The 13057-nt window shown below is 41.7% G+C and overlaps 1 protein-coding gene across 1 annotated transcript in view; it reads left to right on the plus strand.

Moving 5' to 3' along the window:
* LOC124594242 (dynein axonemal heavy chain 8-like) overlaps positions 1–13057 on the plus strand; it is a 619801-nt gene that overhangs the window by 145641 nt on the left and 461103 nt on the right. Inside the window, exons 8-9 of the mRNA XM_047132606.1 lie at positions 12656–12757; positions 12839–12985. Coding sequence (XP_046988562.1) covers positions 12656–12757; positions 12839–12985 — 249 coding nt within the window. The remainder of the gene's footprint in view (positions 1–12655; positions 12758–12838; positions 12986–13057) is intronic.

Genomic DNA, 13057 nt, shown 5'->3' on the forward strand with positions numbered 1-13057 from the left:
AGCTGACACTCTGACTCATATAATACCAAAAACAAACCGAAACATGACGTTTTCGTAATTCTGTTAAACGAGAAGTTATGCAGGACAGTATGTGAATGCCCTTGCTTTGCTATTACCTTTTATTAAAAAATAAAACGCCTGCGCGTAAAGATTCATTTTAAGAATATCAGTAAGAGAATTCAGAACGCGGGATTGAAAGAAGTTTTAATCCATCTCTGGGACAGCACTTTTTGTTTGTTTATGTGTGTGTGTGTGTGTGTGTGTGTGTGTGTGTGTGTGGCGTGTGTGTGCGTGTGTGTAAAATAGTGCATGCTAATTATAGTTTTAATCTATCTTTGGGATATCTCAGGCCAAAATTAAAGATCTTTTTGTGCGTTTGTGCGTGCGTGTGTGTGTGTGTGTGTGTGTGTGTGTGTGTGTGTGTGTGTGTGTGTGTATCTGTAACAGTGCAGGCTAATTATTATGATTATACAGACTGCCACTGACGATTTTTACCGTTGCTGCGTTGTCTATTCTCGCAGTTGCGTAATTCACTTACCATAGGTATTTTCTTTCAGAAATGTGGTTACAACTACACCTCTTGTTGCGTATCTGTTACGGATTTTAATATGATGAAAGGTTACCTTTTTAAGTAACTTATTGGCGAGTATTTTCATACAGGTCTATTTAGGAGGGCGCGCGGCCCCTCTACAGCCATTTCCAGTTGAATTGCAAACCCCATTACAGTGTGTAAGTGAAGGGAAGTGATCAACAGTTATCTCTGAGCTTTACGAACAGTTATCACGAGTTCCCAGCTAGGGTCATCGAGTTACTTTCGAGCGACAACGAATGATAGACTAGACGGTGCCCTCCAAGCTGGATCGTGGACTGGACTTGAATGTGGAACGTATAATTTAGTTCGTTTGGACTAAGCGATCTTTAGTGAACTTCTGTATCTTTACATTTAGAATCTTCATACGATGTGAACTGTATTAGAGTCTTTCATAAAAGTGGCGACTTCTATTGCTTCAGTCGTTGGTAGATGTGTAGCTGTCTTAATATACGGACGTTTATTCAGCATGCAATGCAGCCTTCATTGACGACAGTAGCAGCTGGGGTATTGATTTCTTACCTTGTACATACTTAGTGAAGTAATGTTATTAACTCTTTTTTTAATAGCTTCTGTCTCTGAAATGTCTTATTCAGTTACTTCTCTTAGATACTTGAATTTGCTAGTTCTCGCAGTTTTTTCATGCATAATTTTCATTATGTTCGTGGCAGCCATAAAGTTTTTCGTGAATTCGTTTTTCTCAAAGAAGCTTTGTAATCCTGCTTTTCCAGCTTGTTCTTTCAGAAATTCTGTTTGCTGGTCGTTTCCATTGAGTCTGAAAAAAATAACTAGGTCGTCTGCAAACACTAAACAGTCTCTTTGTAAGTTGTTCCTTTGTAACCCTATCTAACTCCGTCAATGATTTTGCTTTCGCATGGCATTCTCCATTCCATTATGATTTTGTCTAAAAGATAAAGAGCAGCAGTAAGAGGCCATCACACTGTCTGACTTCTGTTTTAACCTAAAACTTCTAGAAATTCCACTCTAAAACAGTTTAGAATAGACCTTGGCCAGCACTCGTACAATACGGTGGGCGAAAGTCAGGTTGGTATTACACAGCTGACTATGCGTCTCCAAAGAAGTTGTCGGCCTGGAATCTCACTGACTTGACAATTAGATTGGTGCATAAGATCGTTGGGATTTTGTTTTGCGTTTGGTATTCCGGTTGCTATGGGTTTATTTATCGATTATTAATTTTATTTGTAATTGATTGGTGCTATTTGAGTTTATATATAGTCATTTTCTCCTTTGGAGACGGTGAGTGAAACTTTGGACGCTAGAAAATGGAGTGCCAATTGGAGAAATCGGAATATTTCCAACATATTCTTCAGATTGAGTTCAATACAGTGATGACAGCAGCGGAGGCAGCCAGAAACATTAGCGTGTGTATGGAGATAATGCTATTGGACAGGAATATTTTGACATCAGTGACTCTCCACGTTCAGGAAGACCTTCGGGGTTAGATAAAGATCGGTTAAACGAATTAATCCACTACGATCCACATCGGTGTACTAGAGAACTGGCACATGTGGTGAACTGTAATCATCCCACGACCGTGCGACATTTATACGGAATGGGGAAAGTTCAAAAACTGGGTGTCTGGGCTACCTCTAAGACAAAATCAGTGAGTGGCCGTATGAACATTCTGCTTCTTGCTCATCAATTGGCTCGCAAATAACATCATCCATTTCTATCCTGTATTGTTATTGGTGATGAGAAATGATATCTTTATGCTAACACAAGGAAAAGAAAGAAATGGTTGAGTCCAAGCACAGCATCAGCGCCTGTACAAAGACATGCGCGTATCCACAAAAGAAAATGTAATGCATCTTGTGGAAGAGTGACGGTGTGGTGTACTACGAATTGCTTCCACGAGGCATAGCTATCACTGCTGTCATTTATGGTCAGTAGCTGAGGGGTCTTGCAGACGCAATCCAAGAACAACGATCAGGAAACTATACAGGAGTTGGGCTGGGATGTTATTCCACACCCACCTTAATCATCTGATATTTCGTCCTCAGCTTTTCATCTTCTCCACTTTCTATCGAACGATCTTCAAGGAACTTACTTTCCGGGTGAAAATGCGCTCCAGGCATGAGTCGATGTGTTCTTCGCCTCAAAACCACGTGATTTCTACTGTCGCGGAACAGGGAAGTTACCCCAGATTTGTCATACTGTTGTAAATAGTGAAGCAAAATGTATTATTAATGACTAAATTCTCTGATATGTGTATTTTTTGTATTTATTAAACGTGTGGAAAAGCCCAAAAGAATTGTTTTCTTTGATGAGTCCCCATTCAAACGGAGCCCCGATGACCATCGCGCACGTGTTTGGACACGCTCCGGACAACGGTGGGTACCAACCTGCCTGTCGCACGCCATATTGCCTGACAGCCAGGAGTGATGGTATGGGGTGCCGTTTCACTTCATAGCCAGACCCCTTTAGTTTTCATGCATGGCACCTTCACAGCACAGCGGTACGTCGACGATATTCTACGTCCCGTTTTGTTGCCCTTCGTGACAAGTCATCCTGGCCTTACATTTCAGCAAGATAACGCCCACCCATACACGGAGAGAGTTTCTACTGCTTACCTTCGTGCTAGCCAAACCCTATCTTCGCCAGCAAACTCGCCGGATCTCTCCCCAAATGAGAACGTTTAGAGAATTATAAACAGGGCCCTTGAAACTGCTCGGGATTTTGAAACTCCAACGCGACAATTGGACAGAATTTGTCAGGATATCTCTCAGGACTACATCCAACAACTCTACCAATCAATTCCAAGCCGAATAACTGCTTGCGTAAGGGTCAGAGGTGGACCAACGCGTTATTGATTTGCTCAATTTGTGAAGAAGTTTCTCCTGAATCAGTCATCCAACCAATTTTTCTGAAATTTTAGTCATTTGTTTGTCGGTACATGTACATCACATCTACCGATCCCGGCTCATCCGGATAATTCCTTCGTGATGCGACATTTATTTATTTATTTATTTTTTTGGTCACAGAGTGTATTTTTTAAAAATGAGGAAACCGCATAACAGTTGCTGAATCACTCTTTTTTTACATGCACGAACGGTTTCGGAACACTTGAAGTTCCGTGCACTGAAAACAGTGTGCTACAAGACAAAGGAAGTGAACCTCTAAGTTTTTTTTTTTTTTTTTTTAAAGTCACAGATGGAACCATACAGTTAAAATTCATTTCTAAAATAAATAAAAGAGAGAAGAGGAAGTTACTTACAAATAAAAACACTTAACCATCTCAGGTCATCCTCACTCCAGTGTCGTCACTGAATAAAAGTTCGCTGTCGAAAGAGCAAAAAGAGGGATCTAGTAAAATCCCAAAAAACCTACATCACGACTGCACACCGGAAGTTACCAGCATCATAAATCATGTAACATGCAATAAAGACAGGAGGAGGAAACACATATTGTGTGGAATTACATACATAAATTACACAAAAACCGCTCCCCTTTGCCGCCTTGACCGGGAACACAAACAGCAAAACGAAGGAACAGTAAATAATCGCTAGCCGTGAGCACTGACGCAGACACGGTACGTATCAGCCTCGCGACTGATAAACTGTTTAAATCGGAAAAGCGGGTAGTGACCGCAGAAAGGAGACTGAACCTTCACAACGTTAGGAGGGAAGAGGACCTGTATAACTAAAAACAATGAAAAATACACTCCTGGAAATTGAAATAAGAACACCGTGAATTCATTGTCCCAGGAAGGGGAAACTTTATTGACACATTCCTGGGGTCAGATACATCACATGATCACACTGACAGAACCACAGGCACATAGACACAGGCAACAGAGCATGCACAATGTCGGCACTAGTACAGTGTATATCCACCTTTCGCAGCAATCCAGGCTGCTATTCTCCCGTGGAGACGATCGTAGAGATGCTGGATGTAGTCCTGTGGAACGGCTTGCCATGCCATTTCCACCTGGCGCCTCAGTTGGACCAGCGTTCGTGCTGGACGTGCAGACCGCGTGAGACGACGCTTCATCCAGTCCCAAACATGCTCAATGGGGGACAGATCCGGAGATCTTGCTGGCCAGGGTAGTTGACTTACACCTTCTAGAGCACGTTGGGTGGCACGGGATACATGCGGACGTGCATTGTCCTGTTGGAACAGCAAGTTCCCTTGCCGGTCTAGGAATGGTAGAACGATGGGTTCGATGACGGTTTGGATGTACCGTGCACTATTCAGTGTCCCCTCGACGATCACCAGTGGTGTACGGCCAGTGTAGGAGATCGCTCCCCACACCATGATGCCGGGTGTTGACCCTGTGTGCCTCGGTCGAATGCAGTCCTGATTGTGGCGCTCACCTGCACGGCGCCAAACACACATACGACCATCATTGGCACCAAGGCAGAAGCGACTCTCATTGCTGAAGACGACACGTCTCCATTCGTCCCTCCATTCACGCCTGTCGCGACACCACTGGAGGTGGGCTGCACGATGTTGGGGCGTGAGCGGAAGACGGCCTAACGGTGTGCGGGACCGTAGCCCAGCTTCATGGAGACGGTTGCGAATGGTCCTCGCCGATACCCCAGGAGCAACAGTGTCCCTAATTTGCTGGGAAGTGGCGGTGCGGTCCCCTACGGCACTGCGTAGGATCCTACGGTCTTGGCGTGCATCCGTGCGTCGCTGCGGTCCGGTCCCAGGTCGACGGGCACGTGCACCTTCCGCCGACCACTGGCGACAACATCGATGTACTGTGGAGACCTCACGCCCCACGTGTTGAGCAATTCGGCGGTACGTGCACCCGGCCTCCCACATGCCCACTATACGCCCTCGCTCAAAGTCCGTCAACTGCACATACGGTTCACGTCCACGCTGTCGCGGCATGCTACCAGTGTTAAAGACTGCGATGGAGCTCCGTATGCCACGGCAAACTGGCTGACACTGACGGCGGCGGTGCACAAATGCTGCGCAGCTAGCGCCATTCGACGGCCAACACCGCGGTTCCTGGTGTGTCCGCTGTGCCGTGCGTGTAATCATTGCTTGTACAGCCCTCTCGCAGTGTCCGGAGCAAGTATGGTGGGTCTGACACACCGGTGTCAATGTGTTCTTTTTTCCATTTCCAGGAGTGTATTACGTTACATTCACACCTTAACCTCCTGAATAACACATTAATTTTTGTTCCATAGATCATGAATACGACATTTCGTAATGATGTGGAACGTGTCACTTCAACATAAGTTTTCTTTACACAAAATAATTAATTCATTTTTTTCTTTTTTTGCAGTTACTATTTCATATCTAAGAATTCATCTATTGAGTAGAAGATAATTATCATTCAGAAATTCTTTTAATTTGCTTTTAAATGTTGGTTGGCTATACGTCAGACTTAATACTATTTGGCAAATGATCAAAGATTTTTGTGGCAGCATAATTGACACCTTTCTGTGCCAAAGTGAGATTTAATCCAGAGTAGTGAATATCATACTTTCTTCTAGTGTTGTAGGTGATCTTGGGTGGACTCCAGCTATTATTCTGATTACACGCTTTTGTGCAATGAATACTTTCTCTCTTAGTGATGAATTGCCCCAAAATATGATGCCATATGAAAGCAGTGAATGAAAATAGGCATAGTTGGCTAATTTACCGATATGTTTATCACCAAAATTTGCAATAACCCTAATAGCATAAGTAGCTGAATCTAGCCGTTTCAGCAGATCATAGATGTGTTTCTTCCAATTAAATTTCTTATCTATGCACACACCCAGACATTTTGAGTATTCTGCCTTAGCAACAGACTTGCATTCATAGTCTATATTTATCAATGGTTTTATGCCATTTACTGAACAGAATTGTATAAACTGTGTTTTCTAAAAATTTAGTGAGAGTCCATCTGCAGAGAACCACTTAATAATTTTCTGAAATACATTATCTGCAATTTCCTTTGTCGGTTTTTGCTTGTTGGTATGTTTATTATACTTGTATCATCAGCAAAAAGAAGTATCTTTGCATCTTCATGAATACAGAGTGGCAAGTCGTTAATATACGAGGGCTATCCACAAAGCACATTACGTTTTGGAATTAAAAATAAATAAAGTATTGGAAATTTTTTTTATTATATACAGATGAAAGCCACACTTAAATACTACTTTTCTACATAGTTGCCATTTAAATTAAGGCACTTATCGTAGCGATGGACGAGCTTGGAAATTCCTTCATCGTAAAATTCGGCCGCCTGCGCCTTCAACCACGTGGTTACCTCTTGTTGAAGCTGTGCGTCGTCATCAAAACGCTGCATAGCCAACCACTTCTTCATTGCTGGGAATAAGTGGAAGTCGCTTGGTGCCAGGTCGGGACTGTACGGTGGATGAGGAAACAACTCCCACTTAAAAGATTCGAGAACTTCACGAGTGGCATTTGCCGTGTGGGCCCGGGCGTTGTCGTGAATCAGCAAGATCTTTGAGCCCAACTTTCCCCTGCGCTTGTTTTGTATTGCTCTTCTGAGGTTGTGCAGAGTTTGACAATACCTTTGAGAGTTTATTGTAGTGCCTCTTTCCAGGAAATCCATAAAAATCACACCTTTTCTGTCCCCAAAGAGGTAACCACGTGGTTGAAGGCGCAGGCGGCCGAATTTTACGACGAAGGAATTTTCAAGCTCGTCCATCGCCACGATAAGTGCCTTAATTTAAATGGCAACTATGTAGAAAAGTAGTATTTAAGTGTGGCTTTCATCTGTATATAATTAAAAAAATTTCCATTACTTTATTTATTTTTAATTCCAAAACGTAATGTACTTTGTGGATAGCCCTCGTATATTAAGAACAATCAGGGACGCAAGACTGAACCCTGTGGTACACCATTATTGATACCTCCCCAGATAGAGGACTCTGCTGGCTTTTTGCAGACTATCTGTACTGCTAATTTCAACCTTCTGCATTCTTCCAGTTAAGTATGAATTAAACCATTTGTGCACAGTCCCACTCACACCACAGTACTTAAGCTCACCTAGAAGATTTTCACGATTCACACAATCAAAAGACTTTGAGAGATCACAAATTATCCCAATGCGTGATGTTCGGTTATAATGTCATAATTAACTAACATATTTTTGTAATACAGGTCAGTGAGTTCATTTATCGTATCAAGAGGATGGGAATGGAGACTTCGTAAGATTTCAATTTCTTCCAGGACGTGGAGTATTCGACCTTCCCCCGCAGTGTGTAAGACAGCTAAGTTACCCCTAACCTATTGCAGCTGATGTTGGTTGTCAATCAAATGCGTTGGATTGCGTCTCCAAGGCGCCTCAGTTGTTGACAATAGATGTCAGCAGTGATGGTTACAGCTAGGGGAAATAATTCATAGTACACTGCACCGTTACTGTTCCGCCAGGTGCATTACATTATTTTTTATGGATATGCGCAGGTCTTTGTACGGGAAGTCGACGCTTTGTTGGGGCTCAACATTGCTTTCTTCTCCTTGTGTTAGCATAAAGACATCACTTCTCATCACCAATATCGATACAGAATAGAAATGGACAGTGTTGCTCACGTGCCAATTGATGACGAACAAATAGAATACACATATGCCACCCACTGATTTTTGTGAATTTGGTTTAGAGTATGTGGTACCCACAACCCGATTTTTGAACTTTCCCCATTCCATGTAAATGTCGCACGATGGTGAAATGATTATAGTTCATCACATCTGCCAGTTCTCGAGTACATCGAAGTGGATCATTGCAGTTAACACATTTAAATGATCTTCATCTAACCTCGAAGGTATTCCTGAACATGGAGCGTCACTAGTGTCAAAATAATCCTCCTTAAAATGAGAAAGGATATCCCCTTTCCCCTTATATATGGGAACCAGTATACTGCTTCTCTACCCATGTGGCATTCTTTCTCCTTTCCAGATCTTCTGCATTAGATCCCAGAGCGTATCAGTTGGTCTGCCCCTATGACCTTCCCATTTTTCATTTTCTTCAGCGCGTGTTCGACTTCCTCCCTACTTATACTTCGGGCCATTCCTTCGTTTATATCTCCATCCTCATACTTCTCTCGTACATTTTCCTCATTCAGTAGCCTTTCAAAATACTCCCACCACCTATTCAGGATTTTCTCGCGGTCGTGTAATACTACACCTGATTCATCCTTTATCTGCCTCATTGATGTTATGTCCGTGGCCGCCTTATCTCGTGCTTTAGCAATACGTAGGAGTTGCCTGCTGTCCTGTCTTCTTTCCATCTCTTCATACGCCTCTTCCATTGCCTCAGCCTTTGCTTTTGCCACTACTCTTTTTGCCATCTTTTTTGCAGTCTTGTAGGCTTCCCTATCCTCCTGTCTTCCTGTTAAGTCCCATTGGTTTTTTTCATTTTTCTTCACTTTTATCAAATGGCAACAGTGAACTACAAATAAAAAAACGGCAGTCGCTAAATATATCCATAGCAACCGGAATACCAACATGAAAATAAAAGCGCTAATGCACTAACCTAATATACGTAGAGGAGCTTATAGGGAGCCATTTAAGTCTTAGAGCGATAGTAGCAGAAACAGAAAAATGGCTCTGAGCACTATGGGACTTAACTTCTGAGGTCATCAGTCCCCTAGAACTTAGAACTACTTAAACCTAACTAACCTAAGGACATCACACACATCCATGCCCGAGGCAGGATTCGAACCTGCGACCGTAGCAGTCGCGCGGTTCCGGTCTGCGCGCCTGGAGCAGAAACAGAGAAAAGGAAAAGAGTAAGATGAATACTGCAAACTTAGTTCAGTATTTACAATATAAATAGATTTTCATAATGGTTCACGTAAATGTAATTCGAAATGAAAAGCTGCATTATTGTTATTAAGAAAGTGGACTAGAATATATAAACAAAAGAAATAAAGACTCTCTCCGAAGACTATCGTCTGCGACTGCGGCGGCACCAAACGGAAAAGACACATTTTCCCAGTATTTTGGAGAGACAGACATTTGTTACTCTTATGGTCTTGTTGTGTGTAGACACCCGATATGACTGGAGGTCACCTCGCGGTGTGCTTCAGGAACTCTAAAACTAGGCTCTCCACGTATTACCTTCTACTGCTAGAACGATTTTCTAATCTCTACTCAGCAGAACATTAATTGGAGCAATTTAGACCTCAACTCTGTCCCAGTTTCAATAACCTCGATGTTACGAAAGTTGTTGGTTCAACTTGCTTCAGAAAAGTGTTTTTATTTCTTTAGTTTATTATTATTTATTTGTCCTTGAATTCTGAGAACCATCCTGATTCAAACATCAGCCAATCAAAAGACAGCCATCGGTATAACAGTTGTAAATTGTCGTAGCTGTGTTGGTAATGTACCAGAGCTCCAAGCGCTAGTAGAAAGCACTGATGCTGTAATCGCTATAGGCACTGAAAGCTGGCTAAAGTTGGATATAAGGTCAGCCGAAATTTTTGCGAGGGCCTGGTGGTGTTCAGAAAGGACAGGCTAAACAGAGTTGGCAGTGGCGTATTTGTTGCTGTTACAAGTAGTTTATCTGGTACCGAAATCGAAACAGTTAGTATCGGTAGCCGTCATTAATGACAATCGCAATAAAATAATAATTGGATCCTTTTACCGACCTCCCAACTCAAATGATACAATTGCTGAAAGATTCAAAGAAAACTTTTATCTAATTTCAAACACGTATCCAACTCATAAATTAAAGTTAGTAGTGATTTTAGTTTACCCTCTATATGTTGGCGGAAATACATGTTGAAATCCTGAGGTACACAAAAACATCATCCCAAATTGTGCTAAACGCATTCTCTGAAAATTATCTCGAGCAGTTATTTCATGAGCCCACTCGAATACTAAACGGTTATGAATACACACTTGACCTCTTAGCAACAAATAATCCTGAGCTAATAAAACGAAAGGTATACCCATTCAAATAAGCAGATAAAAATTCCCATGACGACTTTCTGAGAGACAATCTCCACACTTTTCCAAATTAACAATGTAAGTGTAGACCAGACGTGGCTTGAATTCAATGAAACTCTGTCGATAGCAATTGAGAGATTTATACCAAATAAATCAACAAAAGACAGAGCTGACGCCCTTGGTACACAAAACGGGTCTGTTCACTGTTCCTGAACCGTCGAAAAAAGCATGAAGCATGCCAAATTTAAACGAACGTAAAATCGCCAAGATTGGCGATGTTTTGCAGCGGGTCGAAATTTAGCCACGGATTGCAATGCGAGATGCTGATAATAGTTTCCGAAACGAAACTTTGTCTCGAAAGCTGACAGAAAATCCAGAGATTCAGGTCGTACGTAAAGTATGCTACCGGCAAGACACAGTCCGTGCTTTCTCTGTAACAGTAAAAATACAATCGACGACAGTGCTGCTAAGGCACAGCTACTAACCACAGCCTTCCAAAATTCTTTCACCCAAGAAGACGAAATAAATACTCCAGAATTCGAATCAAGAACAGCTGCCAACATGAGTAACTTAGAAGAAGATATCCTCGGAGAAGTGAAACAGCTTAAACCTCACTTAAATAAAAGCAAGTCTTCCGGTCAAGACTTTATACCAGTTAGGTTCCTTACAGAATATGCTGATGCAATTGCCCCATACTTAACAATCATACATAATCGCTCGCTCGACGAAAGATCCGTACCCAAAGACTGGAAAGTTGCACAGGTCACACCAGTATTAAAGAAAGGCAATAGGAGTAATCCACTAAATTACAGGCCCATATCATAAACGTCGACATGCAGCAGGATTTTGAAACATATATTGAGTTCGGACGAGAATAACCTCGAGGAGAACGGTCTACTGACACACAGTCAACACGGATTTAGAAAATATCGTTCTTGTGAAACACAACTAGCTCTTTACTCACACGAAGTGTTGAGAGCTATTGACAAGGGATTTCAAATTGATTTTGTATTTCTAGATTTCCAGAAGGTTTTTGAAACGGTACCTCACAAGCGGCTTGTTATCAAATTGTTTGCTTATGGAATATCGTTTCAGTTACGCGACTGGATTCGTGACTCCCTGTCAGAGAGGTCACAGTTCGTAGTAACTGACGGAAAGTCATCGAGTAAAAGAGAAGTGATTTCTGGCGTTTCCCAAGGTAGTGTTATAGGCCCTCTGTTGTTTCTTATTTATATAAACTATGTAGGAGACAATCTGAGCAGCCATCATAGGTTGTTTGCAGAGGATGCTGTCGTTTTTTGTCTAGTAAAGCCATCAGAAGATCACAACCAATCGTAATTCGATTTAGTTAAGATGTGTATATGGTACAAAAATTGAGAATTGACCTTAATAATGAAAAGTGTGAGGCCATCTACATGATGCTAGAACGAATACATTAAGTTTCGTTTACTCGATAAATAAATCAAATCTAAAGGCTGTAAATTCAACTGCATACCTATGAATTACAATTACGAACATCGTAAATTCGAAAGATCACAGGGAAAATATTGCGGGGAAGGCGAACCAAATACTGCGACATATTAGCAGAACACATAAGAAGATGCAACAGATCTACTAAAGAGATTGCCTACACTTACGCTTGTCGGTTCTCTTTTGGAGTACTGCTGAGCGGTGTTGGATCCTTATCAGATAGTATTAACGGTGTACATCGAGGAAGTTCAAAGAAGAGCAGCACGTTTTGCGTTATCGAGAAGTAGGGGAAAAAGCGTCACGGACATGATACAGGACTTGGGGTGGACTTTATTAATACAAAGGCGTTTCTCGTTGCGACGGAATCTGCTCACGAAATTTCAGTCACCAACTTTCTGCTCCGAATGCGAAAATATTTTGTTGACGCCGATCTACATAGGGAGAAATGATTATCAAAATAAAATAAAGGAAGTCAGAGGTGTCACAGAAAGATATAGATGTTCGTTTTTTTCCGCGTGCTGTTAGAAAGTGGAATAATAGAGAATTATTGTGAATGTGGTTCGATGAACCCTCTGTCAGGCACTTAAGTGTGAGTTGGAGTATCCTTGTATACGTAGATGTAAACAATGTAATATAGATGTAGATGTAAACACATCAAACCAATACTCTCACTATGAACAGCCATGTAATGTAATGCTGATTTGATGTTCATAATTGCAGGTAACCAACCAGATGGTGATCGCGTGTAGAGGATATCTGACAAACTACGACAAGAGCGATATTTATAAGCAGACGAAAAGAGAAGTTGTAAATAAAATAGAGGTATGTTTGAATTTGGACTTTTAGAGGTTATTCTATGCATGGGAAACAGTAAATTTTTACTGGGTTTGCCATCTGTTTCAGGTTTGCATACAGCTTTACATCAATTACTACGCCTGTTTTCAAGAAATAAAACGAGAGATCAAGAAGAGCCATAACGAACGGCCCTTCGACGTTTCAGACCATCATGTTTTCATAAAATTTGAGACTTTCAAAGCAAGGCTTGTTAAGGTACTGTGTCTATTTGCTAATTTCATGAAACGGTTTTCCGGTGAATCTGTTTACTTGTGATAGACATAACGT

Source organism: Schistocerca americana, chromosome 2 (assembly GCF_021461395.2).
Source record: "Schistocerca americana isolate TAMUIC-IGC-003095 chromosome 2, iqSchAmer2.1, whole genome shotgun sequence".
Lineage (NCBI taxonomy): Eukaryota > Metazoa > Arthropoda > Insecta > Orthoptera > Acrididae > Schistocerca > Schistocerca americana.